General features: G+C 55.6%; 1 protein-coding gene across 2 annotated transcripts in view; it reads right to left on the reverse strand.

Moving 5' to 3' along the window:
- Positions 1–1,340: 1,340 nt before the first annotated feature.
- PPARD (peroxisome proliferator activated receptor delta) overlaps positions 1,341–20,540 on the reverse strand; it is an 87,836-nt gene continuing 68,636 nt past the window's right edge. The window contains exons 3-8 of one of the 2 annotated variants that reach the window (XM_052649451.1): positions 15,743–15,973; positions 7,160–7,314; positions 6,252–6,390; positions 4,840–5,042; positions 4,213–4,663; positions 1,341–3,274 (exon numbers count right to left, since the gene is read on the reverse strand). In XM_052649451.1, coding sequence (XP_052505411.1) covers positions 3,027–3,274; positions 4,213–4,663; positions 4,840–5,042; positions 6,252–6,390; positions 7,160–7,314; positions 15,743–15,872 — 1,326 coding nt within the window. In that variant the 5' untranslated portion in view covers positions 15,873–15,973 and the 3' untranslated portion in view covers positions 1,341–3,026. Of the gene's footprint in view, positions 3,275–4,212; positions 4,664–4,839; positions 5,043–6,251; positions 6,391–7,159; positions 7,315–8,051; positions 13,205–15,742; positions 15,974–20,540 lie in introns of those variants that run through there. The other variant, XM_052649453.1, reaches the window with a different exon arrangement.

Genomic DNA, 20,540 nt, shown 5'->3' on the forward strand with positions numbered 1-20,540 from the left:
GCTATGAGCCAGGCAGTCATGGACCTCAGGGATTCTGAGGGGTGGAGCCTGGGTGACGCCTCACAGCTTCCATGGGTGTATGTTAACGTTATGACCTTTTGCCAAATTGTTTTTCAAGTTGATTGTATCAACTTCTACTCCCTTCTGCAGTATATGAGAATTTGTATTGTTATTCTTCCTTTCCACATTTTTGGTTTTCCTGTGCTTTTTTTTGTTTTTTAATGATTTCTATAGATCTTTTTTTGAGGTGCAAAAAATGATCTCTTTGGCTGTGTCTGATGTTTTTAACTGAGTTTCTTTCTCTGGAAGTTCCAAGTATTTCTTTAAAAATGTTTATCATTTTTTTCCCTTAAAAGGCAAACTGTATCTTTTGCACAATTTTCATATCTTTATATATTTTTAAATAATATGACTTATTTGGGGGCTTCCCCGGTGGTCCAGTGGGTAAGACTCGGCCCTCCCAATGCAGGAAACACAGGTTCAATCCCTGGTCAGGGAACAAGATCCCACAAGCCACAAGTAAGACCCACAACAGGCAAAATAAAACAAACAAACAAACAAACAAAAACAACCCTGTTTCCTATACTGTAACCAACAGCTGTATTTCTTGATGTCCTGGGGCTCTAATTTCACTGGTTGTCCTGTTCATTTTCATGCAGGTTGTCTCTTCCCATTTATCATTTTGTGGAAGTTCTATACTGCCTGTTTGTCCTTCAGAAAGGTGTTGTCTGCTTCTTCCAGGCTCCCCAGGGATACTACCAGCCTGGGACCCCATTTCTTCCTTTATCTAAAAATAAACCTTTACAAGTCTCAGAAGACCGTATCTTCTAATTCTCTCATGGTTGCTTTCTTCTTTTTTAGTCTAAACTTTGGACTCATTTGTCCTGAACCTCTGTGAAGATGGCGCCGCTGGAAGTAAAGGAGAAAGCCGGGGTGTCAGCTAAGGAGAGAAGTGTCCCGCAGTGAACGCCAGGCTTTGGCTTTGTGAGTCCTATCCCACTCGCGGCCCAGAGGGACTGTCTCCTCCCGGGCCTTCCTGAGCCCCTTCCGACCCCAAGTCTGGATTGTGCTGTGCTTCCACACCCCCTTCTTCCGCTCCCGCCCCAAATACTTCCTTAGGGTGGGATGGCACCTTCTCAGTCCTCCACAAACCCTGCTGGCTGATGAGCGGTGAGCAGAGCCCAGAGGTAGGGGGAATGATGGGCAGCCCCACCAGCTGGAATCGACCACCCCCACCAGAACCCCAGGCTCATTTGCCCCCTCTATGAACAGGCTGTTGGGGAGTCCCCTCAGCCCCCAGGAAAAAGACTATCAAGAACTGAGTTAGTCTAAATCAATTCTTAAATATTTAATTCCCATTTATTTAAAGTTCCATCAGTCTGTATACACTATTTATATTAAAAACACAGGAAGCTGGAGCTCCTAGCAAAAATATACATTTCAATTTTGGAGACTGTTCAGACGCTGAGAAGAGCTGCATTCCTCAGTATCAGACTGGGTGGGGGATGAGGATGGTGTGTGTGGCAGGGGAGAGAGGGCAGGGAGGGAAGAATAGGGACCAGAGGGAAGAATTTTGCCATAGAGAGTGATCGCGGGGGTGTGGAAGGGCCCCTGGGGAAGACCAGACAGGACCCAGGAAGCCTGGGCTCTTACCCCGTGCCTCCTGATACCTTTCTCAGAGAACCCAGCCAGACCCTCACCCCTCTAGTCCACTTCCCTCTGGAAAGGCAGCCTGGGTGGGCTCTGCTCTCCACTGGGCCCCCATCCTGAGGTGGAGGTGGCAAGTGCTCGTCAGTGGGGGGGCGGACGGGGCAAGGAGCTGGGCCGGGCCTGGAGGTCCTGGTCACCCAAGGCAGTGCAGGGAGAGTTCCAGGCGGCCAGCTGGGCCAAATACAAGGAAAGGGGAGCGCAGCAGAGCTGTTGCAACAAATGGGGGTCACAGATGTGCAGGATCTGTGAGCAGGTGCTGGGCTGGGTTTGCAGGACCCCAACCCCCGCCCACCCAGAGATCTGGCCCAGCCCAGGGAACTGGGGCAAAGCTCTGTGGCCACCCCTGGCCCCTCGGGGCCTTCACCTGCCTCCAGGAGGGGAGGGAGGGGGGCGAGGAGGCCCCAGGTAAAGTGAGTTCAGTGCTCTTGGGGTATGTGCTGGGGGGAGTGTGTGGGCGGGAGCTGCAGCCTCCTGCAGGCACAGGCGGGTGTGTGGCCAGGCCCTGGCAGGGGCTGGGGCACGGGGGAGCTGCGGAGCTGACACGGTGACAGGACTCGGCGGCTGCAGGGGGGAGAGCTGGGGTGCTGGTGGGGGATCTACCACATTAATCTCCGACTCCCATGAAGCTCGCTTCTCTTCAGTGGAGGTGTGGGGACCCCCACCCGGAGGGAACCCCACCTCTATCCAGCCTGGAGGGGTGTACCCCAGCGGCCAGCACAGGGGGTCATCAGTGACACTGGCCTGGAAGCTCAGTGAAAAGAAGACCAGGAGAATGGCGGGTATCGGGGGGCAGCTATGGCCTCAGCAGAGCAGTGACCATCTGGGGGAGATGGCCCCCGACAGGGACCCAGGGACGAGGTGTTGCTCTGCAGTCAACTCAGGGCTGCTTGGCTTCCCCAGGAAGCCAGGCCCAGAGCACTTAGTGTTTCTTTGGGGTCCTCGGCTGTGAAGATGGGAGAAGGTGACCGTGGAACAGAGGGCAGGCCGCACTCCTCCTGCTCGGGCCCTGTTCTAGCTGCTGGTGAAGTGACACAAACTGTCTCAGAGGAAGACAAAGAGGGACAGACACGGGGAGGGGGAGAGAGAGAGGGAGGGAGAGAGAGGCAGGAAGCATGAGACCCACAGTGAGGAAGGAAGAGAAGGAGCAGAGAAACGAGAGCAGACGGAGGCGCTGAGGAGGGAAGGGAGGCTGGGGTTCAGGGAGCCAGAAGCCGTGAGTCCTGCCAAGTGAGAGCGAGCCCGCTGCTTGGGCGCCCAGCGCTCAGGGGCTGATCACAGGAGAAGCCCCGCGGGGGCGCCGGCCCCGGACGCCACCTTCAGTACATGTCCTTGTAGATCTCCTGGAGCAGGGGGTGCAGCGAGGTCTCTGTCTCAGTCTTCTTGATCCGCTGCATCATCTGGGCGTGCTCCGTGACCAGCTGCCGCAGGTCGGCCATCTTCTGCAGCAGCTTGGGGAAGAGGTACTGCGCGTCGGGGTGGTTGGCCTGCAGGTGGAACTCGAGGGCGCGCAGGATGGTGTCCTGGATGGCCTCCACCTGAGACACGTTCATGAGGCCTGGCCGGTCTGTGGGCACACAGGGCAGGGGCATGGAGGGAGGAGGCCCACCTGGAGGCTCAGAGGGCGGGGCAGCTCCCTACACCCACACTGGTGTGGGCAACCTGACCTTGGGGACAGTGGGCCTCCCACCTGGATCCAAACCCCTTCTCTACCATAGACTACTAACAAGGCTATGGGTAGATCACTCAGCCTCTCTGAACCTCAGTTTCCTCATCTGTAAAATGGGAATAACAGAAGTTCCTCTGGCATAAAGTTGTTATGAGGATTAAAGAGTTATAATCTAGGGGAATCTGGTGACTTCCCTGATGGCACAGGGGATAGCAATCTGCCTGTCACTGCAGGGGGACACAGGTCTGATCCCTGGTCCAGGAAGATTCCACATGCCGTAGAGCAACAGCCTGTGTGCCACAGCCACGAGCCCTCGCTCTTTAGAGCTGCAGCTGCTGAGCCCACACGCCTAGCGCCTGTGCTCGTCAACAAGAGCAGCCACCATGATGAGAACGAAAAATAGCCCTAGTTGACGCAGCTAGAGAAAGCCTGTGCAAAGCAACAAAGACCCAGTGTGGCCAAAAATAAATAAATAAAAAGAAACTGAAATAGCGCCTGGCATGAAGCAAGCGCTATGCCACTGCCAGCATGAGTCTGATAATATTTGGTGCGCTGGAATTTGAAAAATGCAGGTAAAACAGAAACTTTCTCTGCCACCAGAAATAAGCCCCATCAACATGTTGACACGCTTCCTTCTCCTTCTGTCTCACCCGCATATACTAGATAGAGCTGGTCCTGCACACACAAGTTGGTGCCGTGCGTGTCCCACTGCCATCGTCACAAGGCTCCTTCCTCACGCTGCCAGAGCTTAGGCTGGGCCCCTGCAGTGAGGGCCCGGCCCTTGGGAGGCTGGCTCTGCGTGGGCCAGCCCCTCGCCCCCTCCCCGCCCCACTTACCTCCGCACAGAATGATGGCTGCAATGAAGAGAGCCAGGTCACTGTCATCAAGTTCCAAGGCATTGAACTTGACGGCAAACTCGAACTTGGGCTCAATGATGTCACTGAAGGGCTTTCGGAGGCTGCGCAGGAACTCCCGGGTGACAAAGCCAGTGCCGTTGGCCACCAGCAGCCCGTCCTTGTTGACGATGGAGGCCAGCATGGCGAAGATGGCCTCATGCACACCGTACTTGAGCAGGGTCACCTGGTCGTTGAGGAAGAGGTCGCTGAAGCTGGGGATGCTCTTGGCGAACTCGGTGAGCTCACGCACGGTCTCCACCGTGGTGCACTGGCAGCGGTAGAAGACGTGCACGCTGATCTCCTTGTAGGGGGGGAGACTGTTCACCAGCTGCTTCCAGACCAGGCCCTTCTCCGCCTGCCACAGCGTCTCGATGTCATGGATCACAAAGGGCTGCAAACCAGGTCCTGTCAGAGGCCCAGCCTCGGGGGACCCCCGCCCGTGTGTGCTCCCACACCCTCTGCCTCTGCCAAGGAGTAGCGGGGAGGAGGCCCACTTCTCCCCGCAGTCAGGCGGGCGGCAGCAGGGCCCAGAGCCTGGGGTGTCGCCGGCTGAGCTGTGACACTCACCGCCGTGTGGCTGGCCTTGCCGGTGAGGATGCCGCGGGCCTTCTTTTTGGTCATGTTGAAGTTCTTCAAGTAGGCGCTGTAGATGTGCTTGGAGAAGGCCCTCAGGTCGGCCACCTGGGGGTTGTGCTGACTCCCCTCGTTGGCTGTCAGCCCCGCCACCAGCTTCCTCTTCTCAGCCTCTGGCATCCGGCCGAAACGGATGGCTGCGCAGGGAGGGGGACCGTCATGGAGGGGCCTGGCACCTCTAAGGCGCGCGAGCCAGAGATGGAGACATGCTTTCAGAAGCTCGAGAGCCAGCAAACTGGAACGCTGGGGTGCCCCTCCAGAACACAAGCTCGGGGAGCGGGGCAGGCCCTCTGGCTGTCTTGTTCACAGAGTCTAGCACGCACGGGCCCTAACTCACAGGGCAACTGAGCCGCTGTGGCTGGGAGGCCCAGAGGCCGTGCTGCGTGGTGGGCGGGGGGACAGTGGCTAGTATCAGAGGCCTGTGCTTGAGGGCCAGCTCGGCCCGCAGTGTGGCTGGCTTCAGGCAGGCCCCCTCACCTTCTCTCGTGAGAAAAGTGCAGCTAATAAATCTCACTAGATGATCAGAATTAAGTTAAGAGTATTCACATAGGAAGCACTCAAAAATAATAGACCAGGATGTGAATCTGGCTTCTCTCAGAGAAAAACTGAGAAGCGTTCAGTTTCCCCTGAGACCTCCTAGAAAAGCTGCCTCTCCCCACCCAAGGGATAGGGGTCCTGGCTGATACAGACTAAGGGGAGGGATTAAACTCTAGACCTGCCACCTTCCAAGACATAAGACAGGTAGGTATCTGTGGGTGGAGACAAGTATACAAGAGGCCCTCCCCGTCCTCTGGAGGTCTGACCCAGAGGGGCAAACGGGGGGCAGGTGGGCTATGCAAAATCCTGAAAGTCTGAAGACAAGACTCTGTTGGGCACCTAGCGCACAGGGCAGGGCAGGCTCTGTCTCCTGGAGCACTGGCCTCCAGGAAACTGCAGCCTGGCTCCTGGCAGCTGATACACGTGGTCAGCTACTGGCTTTTGGCTACCCTCAACAACCAAGGCTTGGGGGCATCCTGGGCCTTGGCAGTGGCTTTTCACACCCTTTTGGGTCATCCAGGACAGGCTCCAGGAGAGTGGTGGTTTCAGCACCACTGGAGTTGGGGTCAATTCCCAGGCCCCTTCTGGGCCAGAGGGTGAGGCTTGGGTGCAGAAAGGCGACTCCCTGGCCTGGGAGCGTGGCAGGTCCCAGGCAGTCTGGGAAGGCGGACCTCGGGCCAGCCTGTGCGGACTTTGAGACTCAGGGTCCAGATGGGCAAGGTCGACAGCTGATCTGCATGCCGGGCACTGCTCCGAGGGCACCCCTTCTGTCTCTGGGCCCCTAGAAACCTAGTTTCAGGTGAGCTCACCATTGTGCGACATGCCCAGTGCCAGGCATTTCTGGAAGCGGCAGTACTGGCACTTGTTGCGGTTCTTCTTCTGGATTTTGCAGATCCGCTCACATTTCTCGTACTCCAGCTTCATGCGGATTGTCCGACGGAAGAAGCCCTGAGGGAGTGTGGACACGTCAGGAAGAGAAAAACCACGAGGAAGGGAGAAAGGGTGAGGCTCCTGGCCTGCCTGCTGGGTTGCACTCAGGGGCTTGATTATACATTTAAGATGAAACAATTCCTGAATTTTGAAATAAACGGGGGAATATCATTGGAGAGGAGAGGCAAAAGGAAAGTAAAATAATTCTAAAACTTTTGAAATAATTCAAAATAAAATACCATATTTAAGTGCTTCTTTGTTAGTTTGATAACACCAAACGTACTATGGCTAACTTAATTTACTTGTAAATGCATCTGGTTCTGCAGTTTTCCAGGCAGTTGTTTAGTAAAATCATCTGTGCAATTTTGATGGGTGTGCAGTTCGGAGAAAGAACCCAAAAGCACCCCTGGAAAAGGAATTAAAATGTTTCTTTTTTTATAAAAGAGCCTCTCCTGGGCCCTTGAGGCCCAGGAAGCCCTGACCTCAGGGAGGAGAGGCAAGCCCAAGAGCAGCATTTGGCCCTGCACGCCCTCTCCTGTCCGGTCCCCAGGGGGCGCCAGAGGCCCAGGTGAGAGGCTGGGTCAGCACCACCGGTGCCCAGCCCAGGCCAGGTAAGGGAACCCCTCCTCTGCTGCAGGACCCAGAACTCAGCCGGGAACTGGCCCAAAGGCCTGGCTGCCGCCCAGGCAGGAATTTCGCAGTGGGTCTGGTCAGGGCCTTGCCTGGCAGCGGGAAAGCTCTGTCAGGTCAACTCACCGTGCGAGCACAGCCCGCTCTCAGCCCGTACCTTGCATCCCTCACATGCGTGAACGCCGTAGTGGAAGCCCGACGCCTTGTCCCCGCACACCCGACACTCCATGTTGAGGCTGCCACACGAGGCCCCGTCACAGCCCATCTGCAGTTGGTCCAGCAGTGAGAGTGGAGAGCAGCTCTGGGAGAGGTCTGCAGACACACAACAGGGGGTGAGGTCTGCAGACACACAACACGGGGCGATGTCTGCAGACACACAACACGGGGCGAGGTCTGCAGACACACAACACGGGGGGGCGAGGTCTGCAGACACACAACACGGGGCGGCGAGGTCTGCAGTTATACAACACGAGGCGAGGTCTGCAGACACAACACAAGGAGACATCTGTGGACAGACAACAAAGTGTGAGGTCCGCAGACACACAGCACAGGGCGCGGTCTGCAGACACACACATAGGGTGGCTTCATGTCCTGCCAGGCCTAGGGGCCTGGGGAGGTGACCAGAGCCCTCAGGGGAGCAGAGGTGGTGAGAAGACGCCTATGAATCACAGTCTTGGCTCAGCCACTTAAGGGCTACGTGACCTCTGAGAGTCAACCTTTCCGAGGTTCAGTCTCTTCACCTAGAATGTGGGGTTAATGACAGCTTCTCTGGGAGGAGGGTGAATGTGTCCAAAGCCTTTCCCCCAGATCTGACACCCTGCAGTTGTTCCAGAAATTCTGCTCACTATCTGGCCTGGGCAGACTCACCACTGGTGGAGAGGGCATGGGGGATAGCTGTGTTTTGGAAGGACGGCACCAAGAGGGAAAAAGCAGACAGATTCTCTTAGACTATCCTGAGGAAGAGGCGCCCTGGTTTATAAGACTCCACTGGTGGGCCCATGGGAGATGGTGTGCGGCATGGTTTGTGGGGGCTTCAGAAGTGCCCTCACCCCAGAAGTCTGATTCCTGCATGGACTCCAGAGATGCTGTGAAGAGTCTCTCAAGAAGCTCAAGTTCATTCCCATGGAATTTCTTGCTTGATTGAGCAGAAAAAGCAGAAGTCTCAATCACATTGACCGGGCAGCAGGCTGAACTTCCTTGAGTGTTTTCCTATTACTAATAAAGGCACAGACGTCTGAGCCCCGGATTGAGAGTGTCAGTGAGGAAAGCAGTTGACCACAGGGGGCTTCGGGGTATTAGTGCTGCCAGCTGACTCACTAAGGAGTGCTGGGGGCCTCTCCTGAACGCCTCCTTGGACGCTCAGAAACAAGCCCTCCCCGGCAAGGGGGCCTGACTGAGCCCCAGCACAAAGCTGCTTCGTGATGCCACAGATTGCCTGTCTCCCCTGCCAGGCTAGCCTGACAGCCTGCCGTCCTCTGCCTTCTTCCCTGATGAGTGCACACCCACCTCAGGGGCAGGGGCCAAATCCCCAGAGCAGAGGAGCTGGAGCAGACGGTGCTACAGGGAGACCCCAGCCACGGTGATCAGCCCAGACGTAACGTGTTCCGGGCTGCCTTCTGCCCTCTACAGTACAGTCACTCTGCACAAGATCTTGATTCCTGGGACTTCCCTGGTCCTGTGGTTAAGATCTGCCTTCCAGTGCAGAGGATATGAGTTCAATCCCTGGCCGGGGAACTAAGATCCCACATGCCGCAGGGTAGCTAAAGCGGGGCGCTGCAACTACTGAGCCCGACAGCCACAATTAGACACCCCGAGGGCGGCAGCGAAGACCCTGCATGCCGCCACTAGACCTGGTGCACCGAATAAACAGACAGAGGGCTTCCCAGGTAGGCCAGTGGTAGACAAATCCGCCTGCCAGTGCAGCAGACGCAGGAGACACAGGGTCAATCCCTGGGTCGGGAAGATCCCGGGAGAAGGAAACGGCAGGCTGCAGCAGCTGCTCGCCTCCCGGCTGGGAGGGTAGGGGTGACACGGCCCCTGCTTCCTGAAAAGCCAGGCCAGTCACAGAGGCCAGGTGCTCCATGGGCTGCAGCTGTGTCGCTCAGCCTGAAGACAGGGGTGCTCACTGCGGGGGGTGGCGGGGGAGCGGGGAGCCTAGGGGAGGCAGCCCTTCCGGTCTCAGGGACCCTTGAGTGCACTCAGAGTTGGGCGCCCCCATCAGGACTTAAGGGCCACAGGGCAGGGCCTCCATCTGCCAGGGTGCTGCTGCTGGATGTAGGGCAGGTGCCCGGCGACTCTGGACTGAGGGTCCTCCAGCCGCCTGGGCGCCTGGGCCTCGGTGCCCTCTGGCTGGAGGGGCCGGGCAGGACCTGCCGCTCCTGGAGGGCATGGGGTTCACGTCATCAGCTGCTGGGAGAAAACGAGACAACATGTGACGAGGCTCTGTGGAGACCTGCGCAGACGCGGGCAGGGAGGGTTTCCGGCGGTTCCTCCCCATCTGTGGTCTGTGAGTTTGTTCGCTTTCTGGTGCTTCTCATAAGCGGTGTTTCTTTTGTGGTTTGCACGTCTGCCTCCCCCGCTAGCCTCGGCACGTCTCTACTCACGTTCTCTTTGGATCTCGAAGGCCACCTCCTCCACCGAACCTGGGTTCACAGTGACCTATCACCCCAGGCTGCTCCCACCTCCCCATGAAGAGGGGCGCTTCCTTGTCCCCACTGTGGCTCTGGAGGGCTGGCAGGCGTCTGGTCACTTGGTTGCTGCTGGCACGGCTTGTGGCAATGTCACCCTCTCTCTTCACTCAATAGACTTTTGCTGTGCACTTGCTGAGCGCAGAGCCGGAGTCGGACCATGCCCTCAACCAGCGGAGGTGAGGAAACCAGGATCCAAGGTAGCGAGCGGCAAGGCTGGCTGGTGGCGGGGCAGGCAGTGAGGTGCAGGCCTGCGGGGGAGCTGCTGCCGGGCGAGGGGGTCAGGGAATGTGACCGCTCCCCTCTCTGGGCTCAAAGGTCAGGGCTTTGGACGACCCCCAACTTGGTTCCAGGTTCTCAGAAGCAGCAGGCCTGGTGTGGGAGGTGAGAATGGATTCAAGAGCCCTGTGGGCAGTTCAAGTCGGGGTCCAAGACTCAGACCTAAGCTCTGTGCCCTGGGCATGTCCCCTCTGCAAATGGAGTTGACAGCGGCGTCTGTCTAGAGTCATGGTGAGGAGCACAGGAGCTAACAGAGAGCTCCTGGACCTTGGCAGTGCTGTGTAAATCCGCTTCGGTGAGGAGGGGACTTAGTAAGGTTCTGCAGTTCCCAAGCCTGTGCCCACATGGCAGGGGCCGGGCCTTCTCCTTCCTCTGGCTGCTGGCTCCTCTTCTCCATGGCGTCACAGAAACCAAGACTGGGGCGGAGGGTCGTCTTGTTGTGAGGCCGGGAGAGCTCCGAACGAGACTGGGCACCCCTGCTCCGCCTGCCCTGCTCCGCCTGGAAGAAGCCAAGGTGCCAAGCCCTTGTACCAGTGACGCAGGCAGATCTCTGGACGGCAGGGAGAGGCCCCAGTGAGCGTCCCGGGGGTGGCGGGGAGCAGTCAGGAGAGCTGCAAACTGGCCTGGGGAGAGAGAGGCGCAGGGCAGCGCCGGCGCCCAGGTACGTCTGCTCCCCGCCAGGTGGTGGAAGGCCATGGGGAGGCAGGGAGGCCTGGAGCAGGAGTGATGGGAGAGCGCCAGCCCCCCGCCCCGCCTGTGTGAGGCGGAAGAGAACACGAGGAACTGGCACACGGCAGAAAGGGGCCAGCAGCTGAGGGGCTGGGAGCCGAGGGGCCGGAAGCTGAGGGGCGGGGCGCGTGGAGCGCCTGTGTCCTGCAGGGGCGGGCTTGCTGCGGGGAACCGGTGTATTGGGGTATTCCTGTCACTGCATGGTGAGCTTTCCAAAGATAAAGTTCTGTTTCTTCCCTGTTCACCACCTGGCTTAAAAGTTTATTCTCCAACCATCACCATATCTAACCCAAAAGTGATAATGGCAGAATGTTCCCCACTCAAGGGACCCACTTCTGAAGGCTCCTTGCCCACCCATGATCTCCCCACGGGAGAATCCCAGGGAGAGAGGAGCCTCGCGAACCGCAGTCCATGGGGTCACAAAAGAGTCGGACATGACTGAGCAATTGAGCATGAACATCGTTTCAAAACACCCTGGGAGTCAGTAACTGCCACCATTTAAAGATGAGGGGACTGAGGCCCAGGAAGTTACAGGTTTTGTCCAAGGTCACCGTGCAGTACATGGTAGGACTGGGATTGGACCCTCAGTCCGAGAACCCCTGCAAGGGCTACGTGTTCAATGCACGCCCAGTGTGTCAGGACCTCCACTGGATGCTTCACGCATCAGCCTCATGTGACCCATGCAACAACCCTTCAAGCAGGTCTTCTTAAGACTCTTTCATAGATGAGGAAACAGGCTCAGAAGGCTAGGTGATGTGCTGACAGTGGCTAATTCTGTGTCAGCTCGGCCAGGCTAGGTACCCATGAAATCCAGTTTTTGGTCAAATCCAGTCTAACATGTTACTGTGAAGGTATTTTTTGATACTACTGATATTTAAATCAGGACTCCTCATAATGTGAGAGGCCCCTGCCAGTCAGCTGAGGGCCTTAGGAAGACGAGATCAAGGCCTCCGCAAGGCAGAAGGAATGCTCCCTGCAGGCTGCTTCCAACTAGAGCTCCATCGTCACTGCCCCCAGGCCTCCAGCCTGCTGGCCTGCCTGCAGAATTTCAAGTTGCCAATCGTCATAATTACATGATCCAATTCCTTAAAATAAATCTCTCTCTCTACATACACATACACAGACACACACACACACACACACTCGCTCTTGGTTCTTTCTCCACAGAACCCTAACACTGTGGCAGACTAAGAATTATAACTCAGAACCCCTAGGGCTGAGCTCTGACCCCCAGCACTGGATGACCGCCCATACCTATGTGTGCGTGTGTGTGTATACTTGTGTTCATAACTACTAATCAGTAGTTTGTGACTAGGATCAGTAAGATGAGTCACTGCCGAATATATTACTGGGAGTGTTTGGGCTTAGCATAAGCAGTAGCCCCGTCACGCAGAGAGAGAAGTATCAGTTGCACCATCTCTGATTACACGTTCAGCAAACAGACACGACTGGCCTTACTCACGTCATCGCCTCCCCGGCCTGTCTATCTAGCCTCCATTGCAGGAGGCATGCTGTTGTCAGAGCTGGGAGGGCGGCCCAGAGGGAACAGCCCTGTCTATTTACTTTACTGGTAGAGCCCCCATAGCAAACAGCTTCTGAAGACATGGCCAGTTCTGTGGAACTCTGGGGCTGGGCGACCCGGCAGTCTCCTGGTTCTCCTGGCCTGCGGGCTCCTCAGGGCAGGTACCCAGCCGTGCCCTCCCCTGGATGGCCAGCCCCTGCGGACCCCCGTCAGGCACTGCTGAGTGAGAGGAAGTGCCGAGGCTGGGAGGAAGGATACTCTGTCTCCCTCAGTCCCGCGCGGAGACCCGACCTCCCCCTTGGGTGTGACTGGGAGGTTCATCACTGCCGCCAGAGGGGAGGGGGCGGGAGAGGCGGGTGAGGGCTGGCTCAGCGCCCCTGCCAGCCGAGGACTCGGGGCATGCGAGCATCCTCGCTGCTGAGTGCTCACGTGAGGCCCACCCTGACCACCTCCTGGAAGCGGGGGTGCTTGGCGAGTGCTGAGCTCGGTACAGAGGTGCACAGCGTCAGCGCAAAACCTCTGGGGGGAGGTCAGAGGGAGCCAAACTATGAGGCCTGTCTGCTGTTTCAGGGCTTGATATGGCGCCTCATCCTCTTGGGGTCCCTAAGGGGACGCCAGAGGCCAAAGTCACAGACTCACGGGAGGAACAGGGAACCGGCAGGTGCTGGCACAGCTGTGGCCGGTGACATGCCGCCGTGACTCCTCACCCACTGGCCCCTGAGATGGGCAGGACTTCTGGCCGCACCATGCAGCGTCCCCGACCAGGGATAGAACCCAGGCCACCAGGGTGAAAGCCGGAAACCCTGACCACGAGGCCACCAGGGAAGCTCCAAAACGCAGCCTTAAAGGATGAACAGACTGAGACTGGAGAGGTGAGGCCCTTTCCAGAGGCCCGCGGTCCAGACTGGCAGACCTGGGGCTCCTGCCCTGGGCGCTGGGCTCCCCGACGCAAGAAGCTCTGCTCCTGGGGCCTCTCACCTGCTGGCTGCTTTTATTTTTAAGAAAACAACAACTAGTTTATTTCACCCTTTTAAAGAAAGCAATTCATTTGCTTTTTAAGTTATGAGACTGCTGCAGGCTTGCTGGGAAAAACATATAAGGCACACATGCAGCGTGTGACACACCGCCCCCCCACCCAACAATCCTACCCCTCCAAGCAGCCCCCAGTCCTCTGGCTGTTCTATCCCAGTGCCTTCCGAGGTACGTGAGGATTTTTAAACAGTGGGATCCTCAAGCAGTTGGGAGCTTACTTCCCGGTCAGTGCATACAGACCCACCTCAGTCTTCCTACTGACCGCACGGCACCCCACTGCACGGCTCTCCCACAGTTTACATACCAGCTCCCCACACATGGGTGCTTTCCAATTTTCTGCTATTATGAACAGCGTGGCTGTGGATGAGTGCAGAAGTCTCTGTGCACCCTGAGCGCGTATTTACACTGGATACATTCCTCAAAGAGGAGCTGTAGGACCGAAGCAGCACACACTCAGAAGTGCTGGCCTGCACCGCCAAGCCGCCCTCCCCGCCTCAGGGGCTGCAAGGCCAGCCTGGTCCTCGCCACCAAACTCACACGCTAAATGACACCTCATGTGAAGAGCCCTTCCTTGGCTGTCTAGTAGGCTGAGAAATGTTTCCTGTTTTCTGGCCATTTGTCTGTCTGTCCTACCGTCAACTGCCTGCTCCTGCTTTTCTGGTGGGAGGCTTGCCTTTTAGAATTTCACGTGCTATGGCTTCCACTTAAGTGATTAGGTTAAACAATCCCCTCCTGTTTCAATTCCCAAACAAGTAGTTCTTTCTACTGCCAAGTCATCCATTTATTGATACACAAACTCTACTAAACGTCACATCGTACACAGCACTGTGAGACTGGCTGGGCACATTCTGCCCCAGACACCTCCCTGTAAGCCCGAAAACCCATCAGCTCCCCGAGACTCCATCACCTCACTTGCCTCGCCTGCTTCTGCACCAGCTACCACATGCTGCTCTGCATGTGAACAGGCTACCACTTGGGTATATGGTCCCCCAAGGTGTGCAAGAACCACGGGACAGGACACCGCGCTGGTAACTTCTCCGTGCCCGGGGAGAGTGTGGGCCAGGGTAGGCAGTGAGGCCACCGACCCCAAGGCCCTCTCTTCCCTGGGGTCCCTGGTGACATCTCCTGCTCCTTCTTAGCCCCCAGTGTCTCCCCTCTGCCTCCTAACCCTCCGTGCCTGTCTCCAGTTCAGACAGTGTGGGCTGTCAGCTCTGCAGGACAAGACGGCTGCAGGTTTAGCCAGTCCTCTCTTTGAGGAAGGTTGTTCTGCAAAGCCATCCCAGGAACCAGCCACCCAACAGGGAGCAGGTGACCCTGGGGGCGGGGGGACACCCTCTCTTGGGGCCTGAAGTCACAGCAGCATACTTTCCTCATGCCTGGGTGTCTGGTGGGACAGGAGGGACTGGCCAATGGCTCTCCAGTCGCCCTGCCCCAGCCTGTGCCCCGAGGAGGAGGAACCTCTACAAAAGCCGGGCTCCTGCTGTGCAGGTTCAGAGCAGTGTGACCCAGGGATCCAGGCCTCTTGTAGCTGTGGGCTCAGGTGGGGGGCCAGTCCGACCTCAACAGCCCCTGTCCGCCCTACCTCAACTCTGGACCCCACCCGCCTCCTTCTCCCCATGCAGACCCAGGGGGCCAGAGCCATCTCTGTGGGGCCAGCCCGCTCCTCTGCCCACATCACCACTTGCAGTTGGGATCCCCTTCAGCTGAAACCAGCAGCGAGGTCGGGATGCCCCTCCGGGCAGTACGTCCTCTACTGACCCAGAGCTCCCTCTGCAGGAAGGGAGCAAGGATCAGTGAACGCAGCAGCACTCGGGGGTGGAGGGGGCGGGAGAGAGCTGGGGTGAGGCGGCGAGGGAAGGGGCGGCATCAGCAGCAGGGAGAGCCAGGGGCTGAGAGGGGGCGTCCGGGAGACCTTGGTGGTGGACCCAACATCACGACAATGAGAGGAGGAGGATGACAGAGTGGCACAAGGTACCAGAGGAAGGCGTCTGCGCTGATGCTGGCAGTAGATACCGCGGAACCAACAAGTGAGGCAAGAGAAGCTAAATTCCTGTCATTCTCTCTAACTGCTTAGCATCTGCCTAATTGCAAAGCACCCTGATGATGTGTAACTAGCACCAGATGAACTGAGCTGTGTGTTCTGTCTAAGCCTGATCATCACACGTAAGGTGATCTTTCTGGATGTTGCTGATGCACGTTTGTCCTGGGCCCCTTGTAGTATGAGAGGTGGAATATCAACAGCAACACGCATTACAAACGCTAACTCGTTCAATTCCCACAAAAGCCTGCGTGTACACCTGCTGTAACCCGTGTTCTACAGGAAGAAGGGAGACAACTCGCCCAAGATCCTGCAGCTGATGAGCAGCAGAGCCGGGGTGTGGCCCCGGGCTGCCTGGCTCCGGCCCTTACCCACCCTAGCCTCCTGCCTCCCATGACAACGCTGTGTGCAGCGGGCCAGGCTCCCCCGTCTGCGTCCCCAGCACCCCCTCACCTGTGTAGCTGCTGGAAGGAAGTGAGTGCTCTGGTCCCCCGTTGAGCTCTGGGGCTCCTTCTGTACTTGCCGCTTCCTCTTTCTCCTCCTCTGGCCGGGCCTCAGGGGCTTCCTCCGGGGGCTGCTCCATGGCTGACTTCCCCTGGGCGCCACGCCTGCAGGCCCGGTCATAGCTCTGGCATCATCTGGGTCTGAACGCAGACGGATCTCTACAGGGCAGTTCCCGTCAGCCTGGACGAAGGGGAAGACAGGAAGAGGCTGGGGAGGATGAGGGTGACAGGGTGGGGACGGGTGGGGAGAGGAGCCCCCACATGGGAGGGCAGGTCCTGCTGCCCTGCTGGGGCAGGAGTGCCTCAGGCCTGCAGTAAGCCAGTCTCCCTTCCTGGCATCACGGGTCACTGCGCCTCCACCTTTGGCCCACCTGGCTCTTGTAGTGGGTTTGTGGGCTTCAGAGCAGTCTCTATGAGCCAGGTGTGGTGGGCGACGTGCCCCCGTGAATCCTTCCCCGCGCCCTGCTCTTTGAGCCTCCTGAGCCTGCAGGAGCCACATGAGAATGGCCTGAGGGCCTTTGTCAAATTCTCCAGCCCCTGCTGGAGGTCCTCATATGCATCAGGCCCCTCAACCCCCATCCTGTCCCCACCAGGCCCCAGAATCATCTCTCTCCTAAGCACCTGGCTTGAAGGCAGTGGATCCCACCCTTCCTGCCTCTGGGAGAAGGAAAAAGACACACTCCCTGCCCACTAGGCCAGCAGCTGACAGGTCTGCAACCAGACTGTCAGCACAGAGCCACCGAGCAAGGGGTGATGCACGCTGTTCCGGAATCTGGTGACCCCCATACGTCACCCTAGAGGAGGCAGTTCCAACCCCCAACCAGTCTTGTCCACAAATCACACACAAGTGAGGGGGAATGAGGCCACGAGATGTGGGGAGTCCGGCAGGGAAGGCCTCTCGGGGATACAGCCTGAGAAGAGACGCGGAGCCGACACGCTGAGGAGTGGTGGGGAACCCCGCTGGCAGGGCGAGGGGCGCCACAGGCGAGAAGACTTGAAGGGATGGCTGGGAGGGCGCTGAATCCGGCATGCACACTTCAAGCCACAGGGCGTGTGACTAGACCGTCCTGTGGCGGTGCAGACCCGGAAACTAACATAAGGAGAGACCTATCTCACGGAAATTCACGCACCTTTGGAACCTCACCCTGGATGTCCCCACAGGCAGCTCAAACTCAACCAATCCAAACAGAAGCCACGTTCTGGCCCTGAGCTGGCCCTTCCCTCCTCTGGTAATCCCTACCTCTGTGACCCAGACGCCCACCGCCCACCTATCAAAGCCGGCAAGTGGGAGCCACTCGAGACTCACCTCTCTCACCTTGCTCTAGACTTGCAAACTTGGCTCTACTGGAATCACTGGGGAGCTATCCTCACAGATTCTCATTCGACTGGTTTGGGAGCAGCTTGGCATCGGGATTTTTTAATTCCCCTGGGGACTGTAATGCACAGCCAAGCTTGAGAACCCCTGTGCTACAGTAAAGCAACTTCCAGTTGGTGGTAAATCGTTCCCTCTTAATCATTGCTTCCCACCAGGCCTCCATCCTCCCTTGTGTGGACTGACACAATGACCCTTAAATTGGTCTCCCAAAGGCAGCTTGGAAATTCGGCGCCAGACTCTAGGCGCCGGGGGGCTAGGAATCTGGAGTTGCGTGTGTGGGTGCACGTTCACTGATAGGACAGCCGCAGGATGGAGCTCAGTTCACTAAAGACTGACATGCCACAGGGGGGCGGGGCGCCAGAGACGAGACACTCGGGATGGGAGTGTGGCAGGGACAAGGCAAGGGCTGGGTTTGTTTTTTTTTGGGAGGGAGGGTAGTCAACCATATCAAATGCTGCAGAGGTTAAGAGTGATAAACAGATACAGGGCCACTGAATTTGGTGACTGTGAGGTTATCTCTGACCTTGTTATACAAATTTCAACCAAATGGGTGGGATAGAAAGCAGGGCTCTGAAGATTAAGTGGCGGCAAGTAAGCTGGGACAGTGAAGGAGACTTATTGTTAAATGATTATCATCAGGGGAAAAAATTTATAAGAGGATGTAGCTTGAAAAACTAGCAAAGCCACGAGGAGGTTTTTTGGAATAGAGGAGACTCGAGTAAGCTGTGGCTAAAGGAGAGGTCCTCTGAGAAAGACAGTCTGAAGATTCAAGGGGGCAGCCGCGGCAGAACGACTGATGGGAGGGGAATGACTCAAGGGCACAGGAAGAGGAAGACACGGACGCCACAGCACTGTGTGTGCGGAGGGCGTTAAAGCTCGCGGGGAACGGTCTCACTGCTTAGTTAACCTGAGTATAAGGGATAGTTGTCTACTGAGAGTAAAGGACAGGACTTGAAGAAAACAAAGAGGCTGGATGGAGGTAGGGAATTAACTGGAGAGAAATAAAAGGAATTACATAGAAAGGCTACGGTAAGTAAACCAGTGAGGCACCGGCACAAGAACAGATCATCATTGAAAGAGAATATACAAAGTCCACAAACAGATACAAATGCATACGGGACGGGACTGTAATGTCATAAAGATGGCGCTCCAGGGAGAGAGACTGAGAGAGTAACACTGAAACAGTACATTGTGTGACACAGACAGCCGGGGAGGGGGGGTTGCCGTGTGACATGGGGAGCTCAAACGCTGTGACAACCTAGGGGCAGGAGGGAGGGGCAGGAGGGAGGGGACGTGTGTACACCTACGGCTGATTCATGTTGCTGTTTGACAGAAACTAACACGATAGAAGGCAATGGCACCCCACTCCAGTACTCCTGCCTGGAAAATCCCACGGACAGAGGAGCCTGGTGGGCTGCAGTCCATGGGGTCGCTAAGACTCAGACACGACTGGAGACTTCACTTTCACTTTTCACTTTCATGCATTGGAGAAGGAAATGGCAACCCACTCCAGTGTTCTTGCCTGGAGAATCCCAGGGACAGGGGACCCTGGTGGGCTGCCATCTACGGAGTCGCACAGAGTCAGACACGACTGAAGCAACTTAGCAGCAGCAGCAGCAGCAACACGGATAAGCAATTATCCTCCAATTAAAAATAAATACATTTATTTTTTTAAAAAGATGGCACTCCAAACCAAAAAGAAAAGACAGATTCTTCAAGAAATAATACGGGGACAACTGAGTAGCCATCTGGATCCCTACCTTATATCTTATACCAAGACAAGGTCCAAATAAATCAAAGGTTTTAACGTTAAAACAAAAATACATGAACTATATAAAAAGTGCTGAAAAGCTAAGTGGAGGAAAAGTGGAGATTGATACTAAAATCCACAAAACTTAATGGGTAAAAACTTATGGGTAAAAAAATTAACAAATGCTATTTCATAAAAATACAAACTTACTACAAAGTAAAAAAACAAAAAACCCCTCAGGAACTTCCCTGGTCCAGGGGCTCAGGTCCGCATTCCCAACACAGGGGGCCTGGGTTTGACCCCTGGTCAGGGAACTAGTTCCCACATGCTGTAAACAATAGTTCCTGTGCTGCAACGAAGACCCAGCACAGCCAAACAAACATACACACACACCCCAAACCCAGAAGGGAAAAAACAAAAACAGGTAACAGACTGGGAAATATATTTGCAATTCATCAGACAAAGGGCTAACTGCTCTAAAATAGTTTCTAAAAATTAAGTAAAAGATCAGCAATCCAACAAAAAAATGGGCCCAAGACACAAAAAATATAGAAAAAAGGTATACATTTACTTCTTAAACATATGAAAAAACGCTCAACATAATTTATAAAAAGAGAAATACAAATTAAAACATCACTGAAATATACTTTTTTTTTTTTTTTTTGCCACACCGTGGCAGCTTGTGAGGTTTTAGTTCCCTGACTAGGGACTGAACCTGGGCCCTTGGCAGTAAGAGTGCAAAGTTCTAACCACTGGACTGTCAGGGAATTCCCTGAAATATACTTTTTACAATCAGATTAAAACAAACGCTAACACCTCTGTGGCTATGCACTTGGGGAAATACCATCTCACATGTCCTTTGTGGGAAAGTAAATTAGCATGACGTCTAAAGAGGGTTATTTGGCTACATCTTTTAAATTACTGGACACGTTCCCTTTGACCCAGAGATACCATTTCTAGGTTGTCTCTTACAGATATCCTTCCACTGAAGGATAATGACACACAGTATTAGCACAAGGTTACTCATTACAGAATTATTTGACTGGCATGGGTGGGGAACAAGTTAGATATCCATTAACAAGGGACAGCCATAAACAAGGATGATGATGTTTATGGACTGATATGGGAGTATCTCTAAGATATATTAATAAGAGAAGAAAGCATTTGCAAACTGAAGTGAAGAACTATACTTTATGGAAAAAAGATATACCGAAGCTGGATTTGATCTGATAAGATAGTGCTGGAAAGCTACATAAGAACTAGGAACACTGGTTGCTTCTGGGGGTTCAGTTCAGTTCAGTCGCTCAGTCGTGTCCGACTCTTTGCGACCCCATGAATCGCAGCATGCCAGGCCTCCCTGTCCATCACCAACTCCCGGAGTTCACCCAGACTCACGTCCATCGAGTCAGTGATGCCATCCAGCCATCTCATCCTCTGTCGTCCCCTTCTCCTCCTGCCCCCAATCCCTCCCAGCATCAGAGTCTTTTCCAATGAGTCAACTCTTCGCATGAGGTGGCCAAAGTACTGGAGTTTCAGCTTTAGCATCATTCCTTCCAAAGAAATCCCAGGGCTGATCTCCTTCAGAATGGACTGGTTGGATCTCCTTGCAGTCCAAGGGACTCT

The sequence above is a fragment of the Budorcas taxicolor genome, chromosome 11 (assembly GCF_023091745.1).
Source record: "Budorcas taxicolor isolate Tak-1 chromosome 11, Takin1.1, whole genome shotgun sequence".
NCBI classification, from domain to species: Eukaryota; Metazoa; Chordata; class Mammalia; order Artiodactyla; family Bovidae; genus Budorcas; species Budorcas taxicolor.